Genomic DNA, 26,327 nt, shown 5'->3' with positions numbered 1-26,327 from the left:
CCAAATGAAACTTTTTTGTTGACATAGATGAAGCCAGATTTTACCAGACTACTTCTTGTGAAAGGACCTAAATTTGGTTTTTGACACTTGGCATGAGAGGATGATATCATTATGATATGCTGTTATTGGCTCGAGAAAATATTGATCAACTGAACCCAAGTTTTCAATGCTTTGCTATTGAAATACCAAACCGACATTGCAATACATGTAAAAGTTAAATGTTTTCAAATCGATTGAAGAAAAATTATACAAATTCGTCAACAAATGACTAAGCTGTAAGCGTTCAAAATCATGACAGAAAAAAAAACTAAGAGGTTAGTTTTGTATTTTTCCAATGACACTCGACTCCACCCGAATGTAGATTACTAGAGAAAAGCAGGATTGCAAGTTAGATGCATTTTGCTACTAGAAATCGAGGAATTTCCATCTGCATCACAGGAAAGGGTACTTTGTTAGTCAATATTCTAATAATATTACCATGAGTTTATTGCTCTGAGTAGCCAGCTACCGATGATACAAAATTTTATCGTGTTTTGTATTTATATGTATTTCCTACTAAATCACGATGTATAAAATGACTACCATCCGAAACTCGTGAAACTTCGAATAGCCGGCCGTCGGAAGGTTTGCCTTCAATTCGTGTATTTCATCCTTTGCGTTCTGTTTTCAATAAGCAGCCGTTATAAAGGGTGATTTTTTTCTGGTATAATTTTGGCAACACTGATTTTGACAGATCACGCTTGAATTGTGTCTTGTTTCATTTTCAATCTTGTTCAATTTGGTCTATAATTTGATCATGAATCGTCGTTTGGTCTATAATTTAATCATGAATATGCGCTGTCAAAATTAGTGGAAGAACAACTTTTTTATCGAAAAATTATGTTCAGCGATGAAGCTCATTTTTGTTTTATTGGATACGTCAACATGCAAAATTGCGCATCTGGAGTGAAGATCAAACAGAAGCATTGCAAGAACTTCCAATGTATCTAAAAAAAAGTCACTGTTTGGTGTGGATTATGGGCCGGTGACATTATTCGTGAAATACCGGCCAATATGTTGGAGAGAGTGCCCCAAAATTGGACCTTGCCCATGGGCCATCTAAAGCGGAGCAGCGGCCAACACTGGCATGAAATCATCTTCAAACATTAAGTTATATTGATCAAATTTTATACCTCTCAAAAATAACCCTTTACTTGCTAGATATCACTCGATGACCATCAATCAAACAACAACGCCTGACGCGGTAGGAAGTACTGATCTCTACTCCCTAACCAAAATAATAAAATACCAAATTGGCGCTCCCAGTAGTCTAAACTATGCCTTTAAACGTTCTAGTAAACATAGAAAATAAAAAATAAAATAGCGGCGAGATGACACACTGAAAAAATAAAACAAACACTCGCGGATCGGTTTGCTGCAGACCAATTTTACATTTTCATTACAAGAATCACAGGATTGACTTGTAAATTTTCACATAATTAATAAAAACTTCCTCTTCAGATTTTACTGTCTTGGAACAACGACCACAATCTATTTTTGGCATATTGACGCAAAACTGAAATGCTTGTTCAGAGATGATACTTTTAGTAAGAGCTGTCAAATCGGTAGGAAAATTTCTAATTTCTCCACCTTTTCAACTATTTCTCATGAAAATGGGCAAATTCATTTGAAAAATTATAGTTGAAGTTGAAGAAAAAGTTTTTACTCTGAGGTGGTAATGTTGATCTTAGTTCATTGTGCGAAATCTACCGTTTATTCAGAATAGAGTATTAAACTTGGTTTTTCAAATGCCTGGAAATCTATATATATATATATATATATATATATATATATATATATATATATATATATAAATATCTATATATATAAAAATGCAGAGATCATTTTTTGTAATCGCATCACGTAAGAACGGATGGACGGATTGAGATGCTTTTTTTTTTGTTTGATCAGTTTTTACCCCCACCGGGTTCGTACATCAAAAAAATTAGGAAAACTTACCGGAAAAGTGGGAAAAACCAATAAAGTTATTTTGTATGGACAATGGAATTTTCCACTGCAAAAGTCGCCAATGATTGCTAGATCTACGATTGATGTTTGGCGCGCAAGGAGATGCTCAGTATTTCGCCGTTGAAGAAAAGAATACTAGATCTTTGAAAAATCGTTTGGCGCGCAACGAGTAGATTTGGGTGGAGATTTTACATGCATGATTGATTCGTCATTTGGAAACACGTGCTTAATAGGGTATCCAAATCATTACTTGCCAAATGACTGTTTTAGCTATACCGTAAACAGAAGCACAAGTTCTAATGTCATTTACCAGTAGATGTAGTTAGATGAATTATGTTGGCCATCGTGGCCGTGAGTTGAACAAATCAAATTATGTAACGATTTTTTTACGTATCAATGATAGGATTCTGCTGTTGAAATAATGAGTTCAGATGAAAATATTTATGGTATTCATGACATTTGTAAGCTGCTTAAGCCAAATCATTTCATTTTCCGAACTTTGGATTACTTGACGAATTACCATATGCGAATCGTGACTATCATATCTGAAGGAGAAATTGTGGCATGTAAGAACCATTAGTTGTGAGATCTGCTGTTTTATACATTGGCTTTAACGATAAGAATAATCACTCCTCATGTTCACTCCACTAGAACCGAATATTGATTCTCAGGACTAAATACTAAGCAAACCGATGTGGTGGCTCGACGAATGAGAGGCCTTTTGATACAATTCTTGAACGAATATAGCGTTCATGTCAAAGGTAATGGACACAATATTTAATAAAAGGGTAATTTGAACTTTCGAATGTCCAAGTATTTTTCATTTTATCGCTAATTCGTTAATCGAAAATTGATCCTGTCATTATCCTGCTACGAACATTCATCAAACACGACTAAGTAATATCAGTAGCGGTGAAGTAGGTTATGGACAACCGTTCAAAATTAGTTTATTACTTTCGATAATCCCTAAGGATTTGCTATTAAATTTTAAACGTCTTCAGTACAAATAAGTCTTAATATTCAATGATAAACAACAATCCCCGAAGGCTGCTGTTGGAAATTTGTGGGGTCAATTTAAAATATTTATCTTGGTCATCTCTTTTTCATCCATCTGTTAATTTATTTATTTGTTTATTTAGGAGCAAGGGAAAAGCCTGGTGAAGCTGAGATTTTGGTTCTCCTTCTCCAGCAGGCATAAAACATTCTCATCTTTTGTATCAACAAATAACATTTGACCAAATGATACATAACGAAATCTTTAATTACCCTTATTTAAACTACAAAGCTAACTAACAACTATTCATATTGACTAATTATCCTAATAAAACTAGCGGGAAAAGATTTGGAGAATGGCGTTACGAGATAAATTGAAATGGCGTTACGAGATAAATTGAAATTAAATCCTTCAGAGCAAGTATTGAATACGCGACATATACTCGAAAACTGTTCAATGAACCCTTAGTTAGTTCTAGCACGAGGAATTCTGAGAAAGGGATTAAACCGCAAATTACGCCGAAGAATGTCAAAACTTAGCTGTTGTAGGAGATCTGCACTATCAATTCGAGATTGGATGAGGTCCGCGACGAAAACAGCTTTTTGTGTATCACGGCAGACAGAAAGCAAATCGAAGTGTATGTCTACAACGATTTTCGTAGCTTGGAAGATTAAATGGATCTCTTCAGGCGACGCAAAGCAAAACGAATGAACTTGCATTGAACAGTTTCAATGCGTAGCTTATCTGTTTGATAATATGGTGCCCAAACAACAACAGCATACTCGCGAACTAGAGTGCAATATAACGATTTCAGGTAGTATATGTTATTGAAATTTTTTGAGATGCGAAAGATGAATCCTAGCATCTTTAATGCTTTAGAGAGGGTATATTCTATGTGATCTTTGAAACTAAGTTTTTAATCCAATAACACTCCTAGATCCTTAATTGATACCTCCCGTTTTAGTACAGCTTGCGAAATAGTGTAATCATACATGATCGTGGTTCGTTTACGAGAGAAGGAGATAACGAAACATTTGAAGGCGTTTATAACCATTCTGTTGACGTTGCACCAGTTAAAAAATACATCCAACTGTGACTGCAAGAAGTTTGAGTCTTTCAGATATTTGATGAGATGAAACAGTTTGAAATCGTCGGCGAATGATAGCTTCATGCATTGCAATGCGAAATTCAGATCATTTAGCTATAGCAGAAATATGAATGGTCCTAGATGGCTTCCCTGAGGAACGCCAGAGCTCACGATGAATGATGGAGTAACGCAGTCGCCAATTCTCACGGTCATACTACGACCAGTCAGATATGATTCAATCCAATCCATCATCCCACATGTCAAATCTTTAGTTTGAGAGAGATCTACAATCTCTGTCCAATACACTGACTCGAAGGATGAGATGGCAAACGGTGCATTTGTTTAGTTTTTGCGTAACAAAAGCATTGAACATATCCACAATAATTCTTGATGATATTTCTTCTTCGGGACGAAGTTATTGTATTGGATATGAATTTGTCGTAATTCGTTTATTGTAAGCCAAGTAATCAGTAAAATAATGGAAAAAAACATTAACGTTTGGTAACTCTGCTGTTCGAAAACACAAATTTAAAAAAATAATTTCAGGCGAGACGAAGTTCGACGGGTCAGCTAGTATATAAGTTAACAGCCAGCGTTTCCCAAGAACGTCACCAATAGCAGACGATCGAGATTCCCACAGAATGAAGACCGCAGCATCAACAACAATCGTCGCCCCAGCATCAGTCACGTACACGGTAAACAAATCTTGTATCGCGTTACCGGCGCTAGGGAATAGTAAATCGACAGGGTTCTCACGATCGGCAGCTAGCTAGGTTAGGCTTAGAGTAAAGTTAGAACAAAAATAAAGTTTAGTTTCAGTTTAACCTTAGAAGTGAAAAGTGTTCTCTCTTTTTAAAAACCCCTTTGCGAGGGTAGATATTTTAAATGGCGCAGTCGTTCGGATTGTAGTGCGGTTTTTTTTTTCAAGTGATTTCTTTCGGCACGAAGAGCCATCCCCGAATGTACATCGGTGATTAGTGAAGAGATCCAGAAGAAGCTGCACCGGACCCATCATCTAGTTAACAGCGAGAGAATATCGCAACCTAACCGTAAGTAATTTTAATCTTTTAATTAACTATTTTCACATAAGTTTAACGCATTTAACATTTCTTAGCTATTGCCTAAAAGTGAGCTATTGACATTGTAGTGAAGTGAAATTAATTTTAGTTAAACAAATCAGTGAAAATGGAACAGCACATCGCTGCTCTCAATCAACAGATCGCCTCACAGGAGGACGAAATTCAACAATTAAGAATGGAGCTTCTAGGTGCGTCAGAAGCTGCCCAAGCGGCTCAAGTAGCAGCTGCCGAGGCTAGAACAAATATGCTACCTCGAGCTGCAGGAGATCCCGAGAGTATTTTAAAATCTCTCCAGACTCCCCAGATCATTCGAGACCTTCCCAGTTTCGATGGAAACCCAATAAAATTGCATTCTTTTATTAGAGCCATTGATAGTTTAATGCCAACTATCAATAGAGCTGTTGGAACAGATTGCCACCAAGTTTGGATTCAAGCAATTCGAACCAAAATAGTGGGAGAAGCAGACAATATTCTAGAATTGTACGGTACAAATTTGAATTGGACCGACATAAAGCAAAATTTAATCACACATTATAGCGACCGACGGGATGAGGTGTCTTTGACACGCGACCTCTTCGCTATTCACCAAGTGAACACTGTAGAAGAATTCTACAGCAAAACCTCGCATGTGGTATCTCTGTTAGTGAATTTGCTGAACATCAGTGAAGAGCACACAGCTGTGAAAGCTGCGAAGAACAATTTTTATCAACAGCTAGGACTAAAAGTATTTTTGGGAGGATTGAAGGATCCGTTAGGACCAATAATCCGGGCTCAGGTCCCAACAAATTTAAAGGATGCTCTTCGATTATGCATCGAAGAAGGCAATTACTCTCACACACGAAATAAACCATTTGGCACACCTCCACCAATTCCACAAAAGCCAAATTCATCTCCACAATGGCCCATTAAACCGTTTAACAATAGATCACAATTTCCACCATTTTCACCAAAACCCGTTCAATTTCCACCACAACGACCAATTCAATTCACACAACAAAGACCTTTTCCCTTCCAACAACCACGATTCCAATTTCCGCAACAACGACCATTTCATTTCTCACCGCAAGGACAATTTCAAAATCCCCAACAACGACCATTTCCGTTTCCTCAAAGAGTGACTCAAAACCCACAACCAAAGCCAACTCCAATGGAAGTGGATAGCTCCATTAGAAGTAGGCAGATAAATTATATGAACCGTCCACATTTTCAAATAGAGGAATTTCCAACAAATTGTGATGATTCCTATTTCTATGATCCCAATGAATATTATTATTACGATAATTATAACCAACAATATCAAACTGCGTATGAAAACACTAACGAACCTCCACCAGTCGAAACAAACCCCCAACATTTAGAATCCAATCAAGAAACCGATAGCAAGGAAGCCGAAATTGATGATCTAAATTTTCATCAAGTGGCGGCAGACTTTCATCCGACGTAAATAATTTCATCCCTTACATCGAAATAAACACTTCCAAAGGCTTACTAAAATTTCTCATAGACACAGGTGCAAACAAGAATTACATTAGTACCAAGCACGTAAACCTTCAAAAATGCAGATTTACCGAGCCAACCTCAGTTCAAAATATCAATGGTTGTCATAAAATAAATCAATTTGTTGAATTTAACCCCTTTATTCAGATTCCTGGCACACAAAAATTGAAATTTTATATCTTTGATTTTCATCCTTATTTCGATGGATTAATTGGATACGAGGCGTTACAATTGCTGAAAGCCAATATTCTTACTGCTAGTAACGAACTTCAATTTGCTTCTGGAAAAATTCAAATGCAACGAAAATATCCTCATTCTCAACGAATACAATTAAACTCTAACGAGACGAAATTCGTAAGCTTTCCTGTTAATATCAATAACGGCGATTTCCTAGTATCAGAAGATACTTTTATTTGCAACAATATACTCCTGCACTCAGGCTTGTATAGCGCAGTGAATAGTCGAGCTTGTTTAGCCATAACTAATAGTTCGAACGAGTTATCGCGAATCGATATTAGTCAACCCATGGAATTTGAATTAAATAATTTTGAAACCCAACCTTCACCAAAATTTGCCAAGCCGATAAGCCAGCGTTTATTCGATCAATTGCGATTGAATCACCTTAACTCAGACGAAAAATCGAAATTGTTGAACGTCATCAGTAGAAATCAGGGTGTATTTTTGTTAGAAGGAGAACACCTTACCTTTACTAACGCAATAAAACATAGCATCAAAACAAAAGATGATTTGCCTATTTACTCCAAATCGTATCGGTACCCCTTTTGTTATAAGGAGGAAGTACAAAAACAAATTCTCAAAATGCTTGAACAGGGTATTATAAGACACTCTGTCAGCCCTTGGACTTCTCCGGTTTGGATCGTCCCGAAAAAGATGGACGCTTCCGGCCAAAAGAAATGGCGATTGGTAATCGACTATCGGAAGTTAAATGAAAAGACTATCGATGATCGATACCCAATCCCGAACATAACCGACATCCTCGATAAACTCGGGAGATGCAATTATTTTTCTACGCTAGACTTAGCATCCGGTTTCCACCAGATCGAAGTTGAAGCATCAGACATTCCCAAAACGGCTTTTAATGTCGAGAATGGACACTATGAGTTTTTGAGAATGCCCTTTGGACTAAAGAATGCCCCCTCTACGTTTCAGAGAGTAATGGACAACGTTCTAAGAGAACACATTGGCCTAAGATGTTTCATCTATATGGATGATATCATCGTTTTTTCAAGTAGTCTTCAAGAACATCTGGATAATTTGGGAAAAATTTTCGATACACTATCTAGATGCAATATGAAAGTACAATTAGATAAGTGCGAGTTTCTATGTAAAGAAGTTGCATTTTTAGGACACATCGTTACTACTGAAGGAGTTAAGCCAAACCCAGACAAAATTAATATTATCAAAAATTGGCCATTGCCAAAGAGCGAAAAAGAACTTAGAAGCTTTCTTGGAATTTTGGGTTACTATCGAAAATTTATAAAAGATTTTGCGAAAATAGCGAAACCTTTAACAAATTCACTTAGGAAAGGCGAAACCATCATTCATTCTGAAGAGTTCATTAAATCATTTCAAAAATGTAAAGCAATCCTCACTAGTAATGACATACTCCAATACCCAGATTTTGATAAACCCTTCATTTTAACTACAGACGCCTCTAATCATGCAATTGGCGCTGTTCTTTCACAAGGACCTTTGGGTAAAGACAAACCCATCGCGTTTGCTTCACGCACATTGAATAAATCTGAAGAGAATTATTCAACGATCGAAAAAGAACTCTTGGCGATCGTTTGGAGTTGTAAATATTTTCGACCGTACCTCTATGGAAGAAAATTTACGCTCTACACCGATCATAAACCGTTAACTTACAGTTTGAATTTAAAAGAACCGAATCAAAGATTGATCCACTGGCGTTTAAGCTTAGCAGAATTCGATTACGATGTTCAATACAAACCTGGAAAACAAAACGTCGTAGCAGACGGATTGTCTAGAGTTGTTCAAGAAATTAACGTTAACGAAAATGAACTATCATCAGATAACGCAACAGTACATTCCGCAGACACGGATGATTCCGAATACATTCCGTGTACAGAAAAACCTTTAAATTATTTCAGTAATCAAATAATCCTTCAAGTTGGCCCCGAAGAAGATAATATTCACGAAGAGGTTTTTCCGAGAGTTCATAGAAGAACCATTACAAAATTAATATTTGGTATCCCCCAATTGATAACAATATTTAAAGATTTTATGGACTTGAAACGCAATAATTGCATATTGTGTCCCGAAAGTTTGATAAATACGATTCAAATAGTATACAAAAATTACTTTAGTCGATGTAAGACTTTCAAAATTTTCATCACGCAGAAACTTTTGGTTGACTTAAAAACCCTCGAGGAACAAAGTGCCACCATTGAACAAACTCATGAATCAGCCCACCGAGGAGTTTGGGAAAACGAAAAACAAATATCCAATCGGTTCTACTTTCCAAAAATGAAGCATAAAATTCAACAGTTCATCAAAATTTGCGAAATATGTAATCGAAACAAATATGACCGACACCCATACAAAATTAAACTTGGCTCAACACCGAACACGAAAAAACCATTAGAAATAATTCATATTGACATATTTTTAACTCAACCGTACATCTTTTTATCTGCAGTAGATAAGTTCTCTAGATTCGGAGTATTGATCCCAATAAAATCCAGGAATATAGTCGATGTTAGAAGAGGCCTGCTGAAACTTTTCTCAACCTATGGTACACCGGAGCTTATCGTAAGTGATAACGAACCTGCATTTCGATCAGCCGACATAAGAGGTATGGTAAATAATTTGAATGTACAGATGCATTTCGTGCCTGCTAATCACAGTGAAAGTAATGGTTTGGTCGAAAGATTTCATTCAACAGTTGCAGAAATCTTTCGATGTATAAAGCCCCAGTACAATGACCTTACGCACAAAGAAATTTTCTTAATTGCTTGTACTTTGTACAACAACACGATTCATTCAGCCACCGGTTTCAAACCGAGAGAGATTTTCTTTGGGCTAAAGGACGAACACGAACGGCCTCTTGACATTCAGAAAATGATAGAAAAAAGAGACAACTTCTATGATGAGGTAATTTTGGCAAACGATAAGACACGATCAAAAAATTTATCCTTCCACAATAAAGGAAGAGAAGAAGCACCTCACATAGCAGACGAAGAAATAGTTTTCAAAAGGATTCAAGGAATCAAAAAGAAAACTAAAGAAAGATTTTCACCGACTGAAGCTATGGAGGACAAACAAAGAACGATCCTCGATAGGTCCGGCCGGGAAATTCACAAAGAAAACATAAAAAGACTTTGAAATTAATATTTGTCTTTCTTTCAGGATGGACTTTCGGATCATCGCACTCATTTCTCTCATTCCCTTTTCCTATCCTCAATTCATTCAAATACATGACATTTCGAATAATCCGGGTGCGTTAATTATGAAAGTTGGAGAAGGAAGAATTAGTTTAGGCTATGATAAGGTTTTGCACATTATAGAATTAAACCAGTTCCAGAATTCAATTACTACAATTAAAAATGTGTTGAATCGAATCAACAATAAAACAGGAGATTTTTCAAATTTAATCGAATTAAAGCTTTCAATGATAAATGATACATTCATGAGCCTTCTCCCAAGAAACAGAAAGGTAAAAAGATCAATAGAAGTGTTAGGAAGCACCATCAAACTAATCACCGGAAATTTAGATGCCCAGGATTTGAGAAATATTAATGCAGATCTATATGCACTGAAAAACAATGAAAATAGCTTATTAAATGAAAATAACAAACAAATATCTATCAATGCAAATTTTCAAGAACGAATTAATATTGTAAACAATCAGATCAAGGATCATGAGAACAGTTTAGCTAAAATTTTACTTAAAGAAGATTATATCATAACTGAATCCACTAAAATTTCAATCTTATTTCAATTAGATATGCTCTTAAACTCATTACATTCTATAGAAAATAGCTTATCACTCGTCAAGGTCAACATAATAAACAAACAAATTTTATCAAATAGTGAACTAGAGGTCATAGCAGCAAAGCTAACCAAGCAAGGATTCAAGATTGATAGTTTAGACGAAGTTTGCGTGTACCTGACAACTACAGCGTTTTATCAAGGAGATAACATCATTATCAGCATCAATATCCCTAACGTACAGCCTATTGTGTTTGACAAAATGCTTTTATTACCGCTACCTGTGAACAACAAAACAGTGAACATTGACCACAAAGTAATCTTCAAACATGTAAACGAGACGTTAGCCGTTTCTACAGGATGCCAAGAAACGCCCAAAATTACTATCTGTAAACGAGAACTATTGACAAACATCAGTGCAGATGATTGCATCGCACCATTGATTAGAGGTTTGAACGGAAAATGTCCCTTCTCAGAATTGCCACAAACCATCGAATATGAATTACCCGCACCTGGTACCATAATAGTCAAAGCGCTCACCAACAAAATTACATTGAGCAGCACGTGTGGAATTAATCAAAAAGAATTGAAAGGCATTTTTCTCGTCTCATTCCACAATTGTACCATCATTATTGGAAACAAATTATTCGAAAACTATGAAATTCAATTCCGTCACCCTATTATCGCACCTCTAAGGTCAAACCAAATCGCAGAAACACATTTGGAAAAATACGTCAACATAACCCAGTTACATGACCTACATATCGAAAACAGGAAGAACCTTCAATCTTTGGAATTGAAACAACATTTATCAATTGGTTCCTTCATATGCGCAGTTATCCTGATTACAACAATTCTAGGCATCGTTTATCATAAAACCAAAATATCTTCAACAGCATTAGTCGAACGCACGGGTCGTGCTTCTTTAAGGGATGGAGGAGTTAACAGCCAGCGTTTCCCAAGAACGTCACCAATAGCAGACGATCGAGATTCCCACAGAATGAAGACCGCAGCATCAACAACAATCGTCGCCCCAGCATCAGTCACGTACACGGTAAACAAATCTTGTATCGCGTTACCGGCGCTAGGGAATAGTAAATCGACAGGGTTCTCACGATCGGCAGCTAGCTAGGTTAGGCTTAGAGTAAAGTTAGAACAAAAATAAAGTTTAGTTTCAGTTTAACCTTAGAAGTGAAAAGTGTTCTCTCTTTTTAAAAACCCCTTTGCGAGGGTAGATATTTTAAATTATATATATATATATATATATATATATATATATATATATATATATATATATATATATATATATATATATATATATATATATATATATATATATATATATATATATATATATATATATATATATATATATATATATATATATATATATATATATATATATATATATATATATATATATATATATATATACACTGAAGTTTTTTTTATGCGGTCTTTTTTTATGCGAATTTTCAGAGTTAAGTGGTTTTTTTTATGCGGTTTTTTATGCGGTACGTAAATCCGCATAAAAAAAGACTTCAGTGTATATAAAAATGGATGTAAGTTTGTATGTTTGTAACGCGATAACTTCGGAACTACTGAACGGATTGCCACCAAACTTGGCACAAGTACTTATTGTATTTCAGAGATGGTTTAGGGAGTATATTTATTTGGGAGGGAGCGTATCAAGTGTCATAAACAAGGGGGGGTCATGGAAAAATTCATATAACTTGACAAGAATCGATACGTTTTGAAGACCGTAGAACCATTTTGCATACCTTAGATATGACTATATGGGGGGGTGGATGTAGCAAGTGCCTTTGAATAGGGGGTGTAATGTTTAAAACGGCATAATTCCGAAACTACTGAACGGATTGCCACCAAACTTGGCACAGATACTTGCTCTTCTGAGATGGTCATAAGGATATTTTAATGGGGGAGGGAGCGTAGTAAGTGTTCTTAACAGAGGGAGGTAATGAACAAAATTGTCTAATTTGACACTTTTTTAAGACCATAGAAACATTTTGCATATATTAGATATGATTATATGGGGGGGTGGATGTAGCCAGTGCCTTTAAAAAGGGGGGTGTAATGTTTGTAATGGCATAACTCCGGAATCACTGAACGGATTACTATCAAACTTGGCACATGTACTTCTTGCTCTTCATAGATGGTCATAAGTGTATTTTTATGGGGGGAGAGAGCGTAGCAAGTGTCACAACCAAGGAGGGGTCATGAAAAAATTCATATAACTTGATGAAAACCGATATTTGTTGAAGATCTTAGAAACATTTTGCATACCGTAAATATAATTTAATGATGGATAGATGCAGCAAATGCCTTTAAAAAGAGGGGTGTAATGTTTGTAATGGCATAACTTCAAAACTACTTAACGGATTGCTATCAATCCTGGTACATGTACTTCTTGCTCTTCAGAAATGGTTATAAGAATATTTCCACGAGGGGAGGGAGCGTGGGAAGTGTCCTTAACAAAGGTGGTCATTAAAAATATTATCTAATTTCACGAGAATCGGTACTTTTTAAAAACACTTTTTGCACAACTTAGATAAGATTATAAGGATATTCTGTGGGGAGAGGGTGTAGTAAGTGCCTCTAAAAAAGAAGTGTAATGTTTGTAACGGCATAACTCCGTAACTATTGCACGAATTGCTATAAAATTTGGTACAGATATTTCTTGCTCTTCAGAAATAGCCATGAAGGTGTTTTTATAGGGGATGAAGCGTACCAAGTATCATGTTAAGGGGGGCCATGAAAAAGAATCATAAAATTTGACAAGAATCGATTATTTTTGAAGATCATGCAAACATTTTCCATACCTTAGATATGATAGATATAGGGAGTGAATGTAGCAAGTGCATTTAAAAAGGGGGTCGTAACGGCATAGCTCCGACACTACTGAACGGATTGCTATCACACTTGGTATAGCTGCTTTTTGCTCTTCAGAGATAGTTGTAAGGGTATTTTTATGGGGGAGAGAGCGTAGCAACTATCCTTAACAGGGGTCATGAAAAAAATTTATTTAATTTGACGAGAATCGATTCTTTTTGAAGACCATAGATACTTTTTGTGCAACTTAGGGTATTCGTGTAGGGTGGATGTAGTACCTCCCTCTAAAAAGGAGATGTAAAGTTTGTAACGGCGCAATCCCGGAACTACTGAACGGATTGCTATCAAATTTAGCACAATGAAGCTCTTCAGAAATGATCATTAGGACAATTTCAGGGGGGAAAGTGTGTAGGAAGTGTCCTTAGCATGGGGGGAGAGGGTCAATGACGAAATTTGAAGAGAATCGACATCTAGACTAGAAGGAGGGGTTTTTGAAAATAAATTTTAATCTCCCATTTTTTATAAAACAAGAGAGTGGCAAGAATTTCAAGGTCGTATTTTTCATTAAATAATTTCAAAAGATCTGGTTTCATTTTGCCGGGGAATTCAAAGTTCACTGTCAAAAAGGAAGTTAAATAAAAATAGATTATAAGATTATTTAGAGGGTGAGAGAGTGGAGTAAGTGCCCCGAACATGGAAAGTGAAAGGGAAAATTGATCGGGTTTTACGAAAAATTGGTACTTCTTTACGAGTACAGTATATTTCTAGCAACTAAGTGAGGTTCACAAAAATAGTCACAAGAGTGAGGGGGAACAAGTATTCTCAACATTGATCTGAATTGACGAAATCATACAACCAATGTGCATTTTATTATGTAAATTGAAAAAACTTTCGACTCAAGGTAATGGAAATAAGTTTACAACAACATTTGTATTAACTGAATCGTTATTCCATAAGTTCCATTCCCCGATGAACGGCCAAAATGGTTAAAGCCTTGGTAAAATAAATTATAGAAAAATGTTATTCTATAGTATTAACATATAGTCATGATGTTAAACAACATTTCGTTGTAAAATAATCATTATCAGATGGACAATTTTGAACAATTCATGATGTCATAAATTTTTTATAAAGAGAAGGGAGTAGCAAATGATTATATCCATGGAAGCCAAAGGTATTGTAGATCGATTGTGACGAGGAAGTACGGAAGTACGATACAAGCACATATAGATATGAAACTCGGAGATTACTAAGAAGGTATTTATAGAGAGAAAGGTGTTTTAAATGTTTCTAACAAAAGGGTTCAAATATAAAACTGACCCAGTTTGTCGAGCATACCATGAAAATTATGATTATTGTGAGATCTGAGATGGGACACTGATCATTCGCAATCTGAACATGAACGGAGTATTGTTCAATCGAGTTGCCGTCTAAGCTATGTTTCACTACAAGAGTATTTCACTAAGCAGGACAACTTCGAGAATTTTTTTCGGCCTTCCCTTCACGAAACATTTCCGAGCAACGCCGGGTAATTCAGCTAGTAACAAATAAAGTATCCAAAATAAATAGTACTCGATCGCTATACATTCTAGTACTCGAGAAATCAACATTACACTGGTTTCTGTTTAAAAAAATGTTGATCCGAATAAACCTAGCCTTACCCAATTTCACACATTTCTGAAGATTTTCCATGTTTAATCGTAGTTTACACTAAAAAAAAGTAGTAATAATCACTTTGAAATCGATTTTATTCTACTCCGAGTGTACTTTTATTGCTGATATCTATTTATACTATTGAATAAACGATATGAAAATTTCCGAAAGAATCCTCTTTTTTTGGTTCCATTTTTCATTGGTAGGTGTCGCTACCGGTAAATCAGCTTTGCGACAATGTGCCATTCCTTATCCTTGAATCTGATAACACCGACACTGACATGCAGGTGGCGCTTTGATAGATTAAAATCGTTGGGCAGTAAATTATCAGTGACCGTCACTTGAATATATTTTAGTTTCGCGAATCAGCATTATATAGGAAATAACGCTTTCAGAACTTTTTACGAATCAACATACACTTTTCATATCTCAGAATAACTGCAACACTTGGGCACAGTATCGTGCTCCAAGTGATGCTAAATTTGCTCATTCCATAAACAAAGTTTCTAATTCTTCTATCGAAAGTCGAACTTTTCACTGCCTAAAGTAAACAACAACTGTACTACTGAAGATCTGATTAAAATCTAAATATAACAAATAGAATTCAAGAAGATTGATTTGAGAAAACAATATGGTTTTGGTTTCTAATTCAAAAATTTTCTCAATAAAAAATATAACGAACCTATTTGAATGACAGTAGAAATACATTATCACACAACTAGGTGGATTAGGAAGAGGTTGTATTTTTTCATTCAACCTCAGAACGCTATCCTTCCGCGACGTTCGGTTTGACACTCGGTCTCAAGAATGACTATCGAAAATGAACTCTGAATTTCTCTGTTGAAACAAAATGAAAGTCATTCCCGAATCCGACCACGTTGAAGTGTATTTCCTCGTTTAGCAGCAAAATGATCTATTCAGCGCTGGCAGCTTCTATTGTGCTGATTATAATGGAATTTTTAATCTTTCCCTTTTCCGCTTGTCACGGTTTTCTCCAAACAAGTTGTACAACTTCAATGTAGACACTTTTTGGTGACAGGCAAGCGGTTTCTTTTCAAGTTGCACGGAATTCGTTTGCATGAGAAATTAGAGCACTTGCAATTAAGAGCATCTGCATATGTAAATTTTCGACTCCTTTGCTTATGATCCAAAATTCTCTAGTTGAAATAATCATGATTTGCTAATTTGCTCATATTAATGACACATTCATTTGCAATCAATCGTGGTAATGTTTTTTGATGGCTTGCTACTAATTTTCTAACCGACTAACTGTTGTAGTTCAGAGATCTTCCGACGCCTGAGTATTGATTATCAAACCCACTAATGGCCATTCGTGGTGTGGCAGCATACAATAATGATACACTCGAACGCGATGAACAACTTCAATGCGTGCTATTGTTAATTCATACTGTATTCAACTGAATAAACAATGCTGATAACCAGGATCAGAATTTGCCAGATACTGCGTCGGCCAATCTGTAGAGACTAGGGCAGCCACTGACATGCATACATTTGTGTTTCATCCCACCCTGCTTCATCACCCTGATAAAACTTGAACCTTGTCGCAATGGTAACAATCACCAATTCAAACAACGCTGTTCATCGGCCTACCATTCCATTGAGCCTTTGCTGGAATTCACTAATTAGTTATCTATGCTTTCTGTGCCTTTCAGGACGAACCATTCGTAGAGGATATGATACCACCACCGCCCCCTCCGCTAAACCGTCGGCCATCCTATGGTTACAGTTGCATTCCACAACCGTTGGCTAACGAGGTTGGTGACCTCAGTGGGATCCATCAGCCTCTCCAGCAGCCATCGGTCAGCCTTGCTAATGACCTAACCTCCACGGTAACTGGCAACAGTGGCATCATTCATAATTGTTCCTCGAATCAGCCCGACTTGTTCAATTTCGCATCAACCGCTGGAAACAAAGGCAACGCAATTGGCACTCACACTCAACAGTACCCGGCAAACTGTTTCGGAACCAGTGACTATGCCTCGACACTCAAATCGACGTTAAGGAATAAAACAACTAACCTAGCACTAACCAATGGGGACAATGCACCCGTGGGCAACGATGCCAACAAAATCAAGCCAAAGCTGAAAAAGAGTGGCTCAAACTTTGACGTAATGAATAATGGCTTGTTTAGTGACCCTAACGCGAATGATTCGGTTAGCGGAGGAAACGGGACGATTCCAGTGAAACAGTTTCCGCCCTACTATTTTGACGATAACTATTTGAATCATAGTTTGCATCAGCATTTCTACTACCAAAATCCGGAGGGCCGATTCCCTGCCAACAGCATAAAAAATGACACCGAAGGTCAACTGTACCTGTTCCATCACGAGCCGTCAACCTACATCCCGAACTACGACACGCTGAATCTCCCGTCGAAGTACAATACCATCGGACCAAGCGGAAGCGGAGATAACAGTGGTCACATGACTGGTGGTGACTTTATCGGAAACAGCAAATATCATCACGCTAGCTCCTGCAATCTAAACCAGTTCAACTCGGCGAAAAGTAATCTCATTAGCAGCCATCAGCACCACTTCTCGAACTCGATCAGTAATTTCAACTTCAATCCATCACAGTACTTTGGAACAGGGTTAGACTCTGCACCGGGTGCCACCATCATCGGTGGACCCGGGGGTCTGGGAGTGATCGGAGGTGACGGATTCAGCTCGTCTATCAGCCTGAACGGCGGTACACCGAATAAACAGCAGCACACCTGGAAGCACCGGCAGTGCCCTAGCAGAGGTTCCAGCAGCACCGGTTCCGGATCGTCAAGTGAGTGAAATAGTTTACCGTACAGGGATTTCGCGTGTAGTTTGATTGTTTCATGCAACTAAGTAAAAGCTGGTGACATTTTGTGATTAATATGAAAAGGGTGTAGCCGGGTTTGCATATAAAAACTACCCCCAAACAAAAATAAAATTGATATAAGCTGTTCAAAAGGGTTGGTATTGTAGGTGATTTTCACAAAGTTTTAACCCTTTAACTGTCAAATTTGTTATGGTTATGGTGGTTCTTCTGATTTTCATTTTATTTATATTTTTCAAAAATCTCTTAGGCAAAAAAAATCAGGAATTTTTTAGGAATCATGGGAAACCTTTCTGAATTTTTTCAGAATTTTTCAAAATGTATTTCATGTGAAAAAAAATGTTCAAAATTTTCGAAATTTTTTTAATCGCACCTACTATTTTTGTACCACTCTATATTTTACATCAAAAATAAATTATTTATGTGTACATTACGCTGTATTTTTTTCAGACTTTAAAAAATGTGGACGGGTATAATATCAGAATTTTAAAAAAATAAACCATATGAAAAACCGTGCGTCTCCATAAAATTATCATCCGATGGAGGGGCATGGTATTTAGTTTTAAAATCGTACACCAGTCACTTTCAGAACTAAATACCATGTGTTTTCATGTGCAACTTGAGTTCAGGGCTTGTGTATTGACGTAATTAATAATGATAAAAGAATTTCATTCTTCATGTTATTCACACATACCCGCATGTCTAGCTCAACTTACCAAGCAATAATGTAGGGAATGCGTTAATGAACATGTCAGCCAGTGGCCGGTTGTAATTCAGAAAGAAGGACAAGTGAGGAAGAAACATGAATCAAAATTAATGAATTGACATATAAGCAATTTTTTAAACATTTTTTGTATACAACTCAATGTAAGTACACAGTAATTAACTTTATTCACTTATTTTTGCTAAATTTTAGTGAAAGCTCTAAAGAATATTAAAAATATAGTTCTTTTGCAGAAAAAAGTATTCACTAAACACCATGACCATGTGTGAAGCCAACAAGAATCCAAAAAACAAGCGAAATCCAAAAAAACTCTTCAGCTATCAGTTCTAGGCAACCCTAAAGCTAATAGTTTTTTATTTCGCTTGGTTTCGATTTTTTCTTGATTTTGCATTTGGTGTCTGGGAATATTTTTTTCTGCAAAAGAACTATAATTTTAAAGTTCTTTAGAATTTTTTCTAAACATACCTAAAATGTGAGATTTAAATTGACTACAGTGTGTTTGTTTGATTTGAATAATGTGAAATAAATACTGATGCGTTCAAACGAAGTGTTTCCCTACATCATTACGCTCGTATGTCTGTCTCAATTTAGCTAGAGACAGACGTACGGGCGTGTGTAAATAACACTCAAGTTGTAGATGGAAACGCATGGTATTAAGGTATTTAGGACATGTATGACATATATGTTTTAAGAACTAAACACCATGCGTCTCCATCGGATGATAATTTGATGGAGACGCATGATTTTTCCAATGATATAATTTTTTAAACGTCTGATATTATACCCGTCCATATTTAAAAAAAAACCATGAAATTTTTTTCACATTAAATACATTTTGAAAAATATTTGCATATAAAAACTGCCCCCAAACAGAAATAAAATTGACATAAGCTGTTCGAAAGGGTTTGTAGTAGAGGGGATTTTCTCGAAAATTTTAACCCTTCTACTGTCATATTTGTGGAGTTTGGGTGGTTCTTCTGATATTCATTTTTTTAATTTTTCAAAAACCACTTTAGCAAAAAAATTGAAAAAAAATCAGGAATATTCTCGGGATTATGGGAAACCTTTCAGAATTTTTTCAGAATTTTTCAAAATGTATTTAATGTGAAAAAAATTTCATGTTTTTTTTTTTAATATCAGACGTTCAAAAAATTATTTCATTGGAAAAATCATGCGTCTCCATCAAATTATCATCCGATGGAGACGCATGGTGTTTAGTTCTTAAAACATATATCACATGTCCTAAATACCTTAAGACCATGCGTTTCCATCTACAACTGAGTGTACACCCTTTTAGACTTGAAAAAATACACACTGCAACAAAAAATACTCACACTGGTCGGAATATTTTCGAAGTTTTTGTTTTGACTGAAAACAAGTGAATGCCTCATATAATACTAAAAATATTATGAAAACTAAGAATCACCATAGGATGGAAATAAAAATCAAAGAACGAGTTTAAAAAATCCACAACACTTTAGAATCGTAATACCGAAAGCTGAACCATAAATTATGCACAATGAACCATGAACCATGAACCATAAACCATGCACCATGAACAATGAATCATGTTCGTCCCTTACAATATTGTACTGTATTTGTGACCCAAATACTTGGTACTGTTTTTCGCCCTTAAATGTACTGTATTTTAATTTGTACTATATTTTCTACAAAGTACTGTATTTTTCGGGTCAAGGTCATTTCACCGAAAGCCATTCCGCCGAAAGCCATTCCGCCGAAAGCCATTTCGCCGAAAACCATTTCAGCAAAAGTCATTTCATATCAAAAAAAATCATACAAATTTTGCTAAATTTTATTGATTCAAAACAAAAGAAAATTGCCTCTATTAAAAACCAAAACTGTACAAAATCAAAATCATTATCAAATAAATCAATTTCTGAACAAAAATAAATTTTTGTTGAACTTGAAAAAAATTAAAAAAGAAATAAAAAAAAATAATGAAATCATGAAAATAAATCATCTGATGATGATTTGCTTTTGTTTTTTATTAATTATTGTTTGATAAAAAGCGTACTGCAAAATGTAGTATTTTTCAATATCGATGTACTGTATTTTTTTATTTTTACGCAAAATATACTGTTTCTTGTTAAACAAATGGGAATCTTAACCACACATCATAAACCATAAACCATAAACCATAAACCAGGGGTAGAAATAAGGAAAAATTATGATTCACAGTAAATAAAAATAGTCAGTATTATCTTTTCATATCACATAATTATTGTAGATATTATAATGAATTTTGAAATTTATGATTTTTGATACGATAAATTCTGGTTTTAATTGGATTTTAAAAAAGTGTTCGATTTCATTTCCCACAATTTAAATCATAATCGCAATTTTAGTTTTGTTACCCGAATTTTTAAATCACGGTGTTCGGTTTTTTGGTTCACAATCGGAAATCTTGATTCACATTTTCATGCGCAAAAAGGGCTTATTTCCACCTCTGACATAAACCGTAATCCATAATTCATAAACCGTAATCCATGAACCATAAAATACATAAAACTTTGCATCATAACAAAAAAAAATAGAACAATAAAGTTCAGAGTTGAAATTAGAATTCACAAATCGCATACATACTGAAGTAGAATCACAAATATACTCACCTACACATACCCAGTTAGTGTCGTGGTGCTGAATCAAATGGTACACATTACTTGGCCCTCGAAGCCTCGATTGGAAAGTCAATTTATCTTTGCTTCTTAGTGCTGTTTTCTTACCTTTTTTGTTTCGATGATAAAGGTCATTTGTCTCTCGGGCTAGAAAAACTTTCTGACCCTACGTGCGGGGTTGGGAATCGAACCGAGGTTGGCTGGCGTTCTCTACTACTGTTTTCTATTTTTTTCTGGCATTCTTTAAGAAGAACGTCTTGAAAAGAATAAATTCCTTCTATAAAAAAACATTTTACTGATCAACAATTTCAATTCGCTTGACAAACACAATATTTTTTCTAAGCTTAACATTTTAAAATTATACTGCGACATACTAAGAAACTTTCAACTCAACGTTCCAATTGCAATAGGATACTTCTAAAAACCGTATGCATTCTAACAGAACCATTCAATAAGAAGAGTACATCCAATCGTAAATTGAAATTCGAACCAGACTCACAAATTGGTGACACGAACGTAACTGCGATTAACTGACTCGTACAAGCAAGACAAAACAGTTCCAATTTGGCAATAACATGCTCACTCCCAATCGGTCGCAGACTAACAAATTTCGACTCTCCAAGATTGCATTTTCGACATTGCACTCGGCCACCTCCGGAATCCCATTCAATGGTGAGATGGCTTGTTGTGTTCAAAACGAAGCAAAAGTAGCATGCTCTACATTATGCATCGGTCGAATGAGTGCATCGGGCAAGACATTTTGCTGCTGCTGCTGACTCAGTCCCTCTCTAGGACCGAGATTTCAGCATCCATAAAATGTGCTTATTATTTTGCGGTTCGTCCTACAGTCTTCCCACGAGGGAAGGGGAAATTGTTTCATTCGGCCGCTGAAGTCATTGCTCTATCTGGTGTAGAGCTCATGTCGGAAAAGCTAGAAGGGTGGATCAGCCAATAATGGAATTCTTTCACCATCGAAATGAAAATAGACAACATTCGCCACCAAACCAAAAATACCTTTTCACAGGATGTCTACCAAACTTTGTCGCCGATTGCGCTTGTATGGGGAAGGGGAAAACTTTTCCCGTCCCCCGGTTCTGGGAGAAATTGCTGCACAGCTGCGGGCTGAGCTGAGTGTGCAGAACTTGTTTCCAGTTTCCAATGCATACAAACAAGCTTTTGCAGAAGTCGTGTCTGCAGTCTGATAAATAATTTATTTCGGATTACCATTTTCATCTACCTACACTGCATTCCACGGGCAACCCACGAGCATGTCGTACGCTTCTTCGAGGGGAGATCATTCGTTACTGAACCCATTTTTGTCACATCGGTTCGAAATAATATGGTTCAAGAGAACTCAATTTGCTAGCGTAGTGTGAAATAGGGATAGTAGAAAGCTGGCGATTTTCGATTGGAAGATATTGACTTATACCTTCTAATAAAAATGTTTCGAGTTATTTATGAAAATTCATAACGTGAACAATTGAGCATCTGTCTAGTGCAGTATGCAATGAACGGAGCAAAATCTGGATAATAAATTTCGACGCATCTCTTGGCCTTTTGCTTCAGTAAACTTTGCAGGCGCACTCTCGAACATATGAAAACTGGCTTCCGGGATCAACGGCTTATATTCTGAACCACCTACCTGAGTGAAATAAGCACTTCCAAATCTATATCTGCAAACTAATTGGTCCATCCAACCGCTCGGAAAAAAAACTTTCTCATGAGCTAGGAAACCCAAAATCTATTGAGTTTTTTGTAAACACTAAAAACACGGTATTTGACTAAATGTGAAAGTACACTAGTTTTCTGTGAAAAAATTCAGTTCCACCACAACTTCAGCGACCATGAAAAAGATAGGGGAAATTTTCAAAGTAACACAGGAATTTAACCTATCACACTGTATAGGCTACCATTTTTTTCTTCAAGTAGACCGCGAAACTTCGCTTATTTCGCGTAGAAAAAAAAATGCAAAATGGAAGAAAAACTTTTTTTTCGATTCCAAATCTTAGAAATGCATGAAACGTCCAGATCTGGTGTAATCTGAACATTGTTTGTTTTGAACATCGAAAATTTTCCAAGTGTCTTCTCATATTTCACGAACAAATCATTGTCAACATCCTTTTTTGCTAGTATGGCGCCCTTAGGTGAGTCCGCATCGAATCTTGTACATACAAGTAGGTGAGCTAAATGTCAAACTCGTGCGCGCCAAACTAGCAGCACTGCGCATTGACATGATATGTTCAATGTGATGCCGTGCGATGGCGTTGCTGAGCTGAAGACTGATTTTGCTCCAAGCTGACAGGATCTGTAAATTGGCACAATTAAGGTGGAATGAAATTTAGAGGCGTTGCTCGTAGAGAGAGGATATTTTCTGCTAGAGTAGAAAATCGAGCGAAATTTTTTAAGTGGATTCCATTTTTTTTAAACAATTCTCGACAAAAACACGCGAATTCATTCACACAATCTTGGCGGAAATTAACAAAAGTTTATTGCTCTGAAATGAAAATGTCGATTTGTATTCATTGTGATAAAACTGAAACTTTTTCTGGAATGGAACATTATATATAGACCAATACCATTTTTCAAATGCCCAAGAATATAAAGCAAGTGAAGTATTTAACAGAAATGGTGCTCGATTATTAACCATCAAGATACTGGTTGCTATTTAAGAAAATGTTCATCGACTAAAACCTGTTCTACACAAAAAATCTTGTGATTTTATTTCTTTAAGATGCACATGAATGGAGCGTCGCAGTTCACGTAAATTTACGTTCAAGAACATGTACATGAAATCCATTGAAATAAACAAAAATACTGATAGGAAGAAAGTCGCGACTTGAACCGAGAATCATTGGATCACAAAGTACATCCGTTAATCGACTGAGTCACGGAAACACACACTTGCTTAGCTGTCGCACTTGTTAGCCGAATGGAAATTACATTCTAAACTAATAAAATTCAGTATCATCTAACATTAAGTCATTACAAATGGAATCTTTCGTCATTTGACAAATTAGGTCTTAAGGTCTGAGGACGGAGGGTCGCGTGTTGAGTTTTAAATCGACCACTTGTCTCGCTCAATTCCCTTTGCGCATCGTATTTCTCTTGTACTCTCTCGTATATGAGCAAACTGTACCGGGTTTCCAGCATACATTTTATTATTTTGATGAGAAGTTTTATCACATAAATCTATCGTATGGGTTGAACATTACATAGATTCCAATGAACAATGAAAAAATATTAAACTTTCACAGAGATTGAATGCAAAACAAAAAATGTGTTTATATACAATGAAACGTTTGTGTGTTTGGCAGCCTTGTCGAGCCAATTTTATTTCTCTCTCCTTTTTCAGAATGCGATCAGGAAACCAAAGCGAAAAAAATGGTGGATGCATTGAAATTGACTTTGTTTCGCAGAAAAATACAAGACGTTATTTTTATCGCGATAAGCCGACAAATTCGATGAACAAGTAGAGATATGCATTTCCGAGCGTTCCAATTTTCAGCAGTTCTCCAGTCAGAAAAAATACAACACGACTGCTACACTCAATGAATCATTCTGAAAATTACACAGAATATTCTCAACTAAATTTCGAAGACATTGTCAGGAGGGTTTTTCTATACTCTGCACCGTTTCCAAGAAAATATAATTTGAAACGGGAAATAGCAAAAAACCTACCACTTTACGGTACTGTCCTCAGTCCTTAATGAATTGTATCATATGTGAGATTAGGCCACCTGCACACAAAAAAAATAGTTTTTCTGGTGACTTAATCCCTCATACCATGTAATTCATAAAGACCTAATCAGTCAAATGACGGAATTTAGCTTGAATTTCACTGGTTTCGACTGTAACTTGCATTCTGCTAGCAGGTGCGATTGTATGAATTTAAATACACCTTTTAGCAGCCAAGCAGATGTGTGCTTCTGTGGCTCAGTCGATTAACAGACATACACCAAGATCCGATGATTCTCGGTTGAAGTCGTGGCGGTCGCTATCAGTATTCATTTTTTTATTTCAATAAATTCCATGTCAGGCATTTTTAGGCACAATATTAAATGTTCTTCCACGTTAATTTGCGTGAACTGCGATGCTCCATTCATGTGTATCTAATAAGATGTAAAATCACAGGGGTTTTTTCTAAGTGTGTGTAACATTAAAATTGTTTGGTGTTTAACCAAAACTTTAACATTTCTGAAGATTTCACGTGTTTTTTTTCAAATCACTTTCAAATCTATTTTCTTACCTTCCAAGCTCATTTTTATATCTGATGTCTATTTGTATCTTTTTATTTAAACGAAAAAATCTTTACAAATTATTACTGCAAACATGAAAAATTAAGAAAAGTTAACCTTTTCCTAACTTAATTTTTCAAACGCAGATTTCCTTGCCGGCAATTATGTTTTAAGCGAATATGCCATTAATCAGCCAATTTTTACCTATTTTTATATATTAAAAAAAATAGGTATAGAATTCGCTCAAACTTTAGAAAATTTTTCCGAGGCCCGGAGGGCCGAATGACATATACCAATCGATTCAGCTCGACGAAGTGAGCAAATTTCCGTGTGTGTGTATGTGTGTTGTCAACTAAAAGGTCGAGATCTCAGAGATGGCTGGACCGATTTTGATCAAACTAGTCGCAAATGAAAGATCTCCCGGTCACCCAAAACGCTATTGAATGGTTTTGAGATCGGATGTTTACTTTTTGAGTTATACGAAGTTTTATGTCAAAATTTTCAGTTTTTTGACAGTATCTGTCACAATTGACCTTGAAAACAGAATTTTGTTTTCAGACTTAGATTCCGCACGGTAGTAGCTATCCAACAAGCCATAGATTGTTAGATTCCGTCCATTTTCAACGGAGATATCGAAATTTTTGTGTAAACGACCTTTCCCCCTATTCCAGCAGTAAGAGTTTTGAGCGCTGTATGACAAAGAAATGCTTGGGAGCAACGGAAAAAACGATTTTTTATACTGTTACATACAATTGTTTCTAAGTACA

The 26,327-nt window shown here is 36.0% G+C and overlaps 1 protein-coding gene across 3 annotated transcripts in view; it reads left to right on the top strand.

Moving 5' to 3' along the window:
* The window catches only part of LOC131430028 (uncharacterized), a 108,865-nt gene that overhangs the window by 23,491 nt on the left and 59,047 nt on the right, over window positions 1–26,327 (top strand). For all 3 annotated transcript variants that reach the window (XM_058594639.1, XM_058594638.1, XM_058594637.1), the window contains one exon: window positions 16,813–17,932. In XM_058594639.1, coding sequence (XP_058450622.1) covers window positions 16,813–17,932 — 1,120 coding nt within the window. The remainder of the gene's footprint in view (window positions 1–16,812; window positions 17,933–26,327) is intronic.

The sequence above is a fragment of the Malaya genurostris genome, chromosome 2 (genome assembly GCF_030247185.1).
Source record: "Malaya genurostris strain Urasoe2022 chromosome 2, Malgen_1.1, whole genome shotgun sequence".
NCBI lineage: Eukaryota > Metazoa > Arthropoda > Insecta > Diptera > Culicidae > Malaya > Malaya genurostris.
This window is presented reverse-complemented; position numbering and strand designations above follow the sequence as displayed.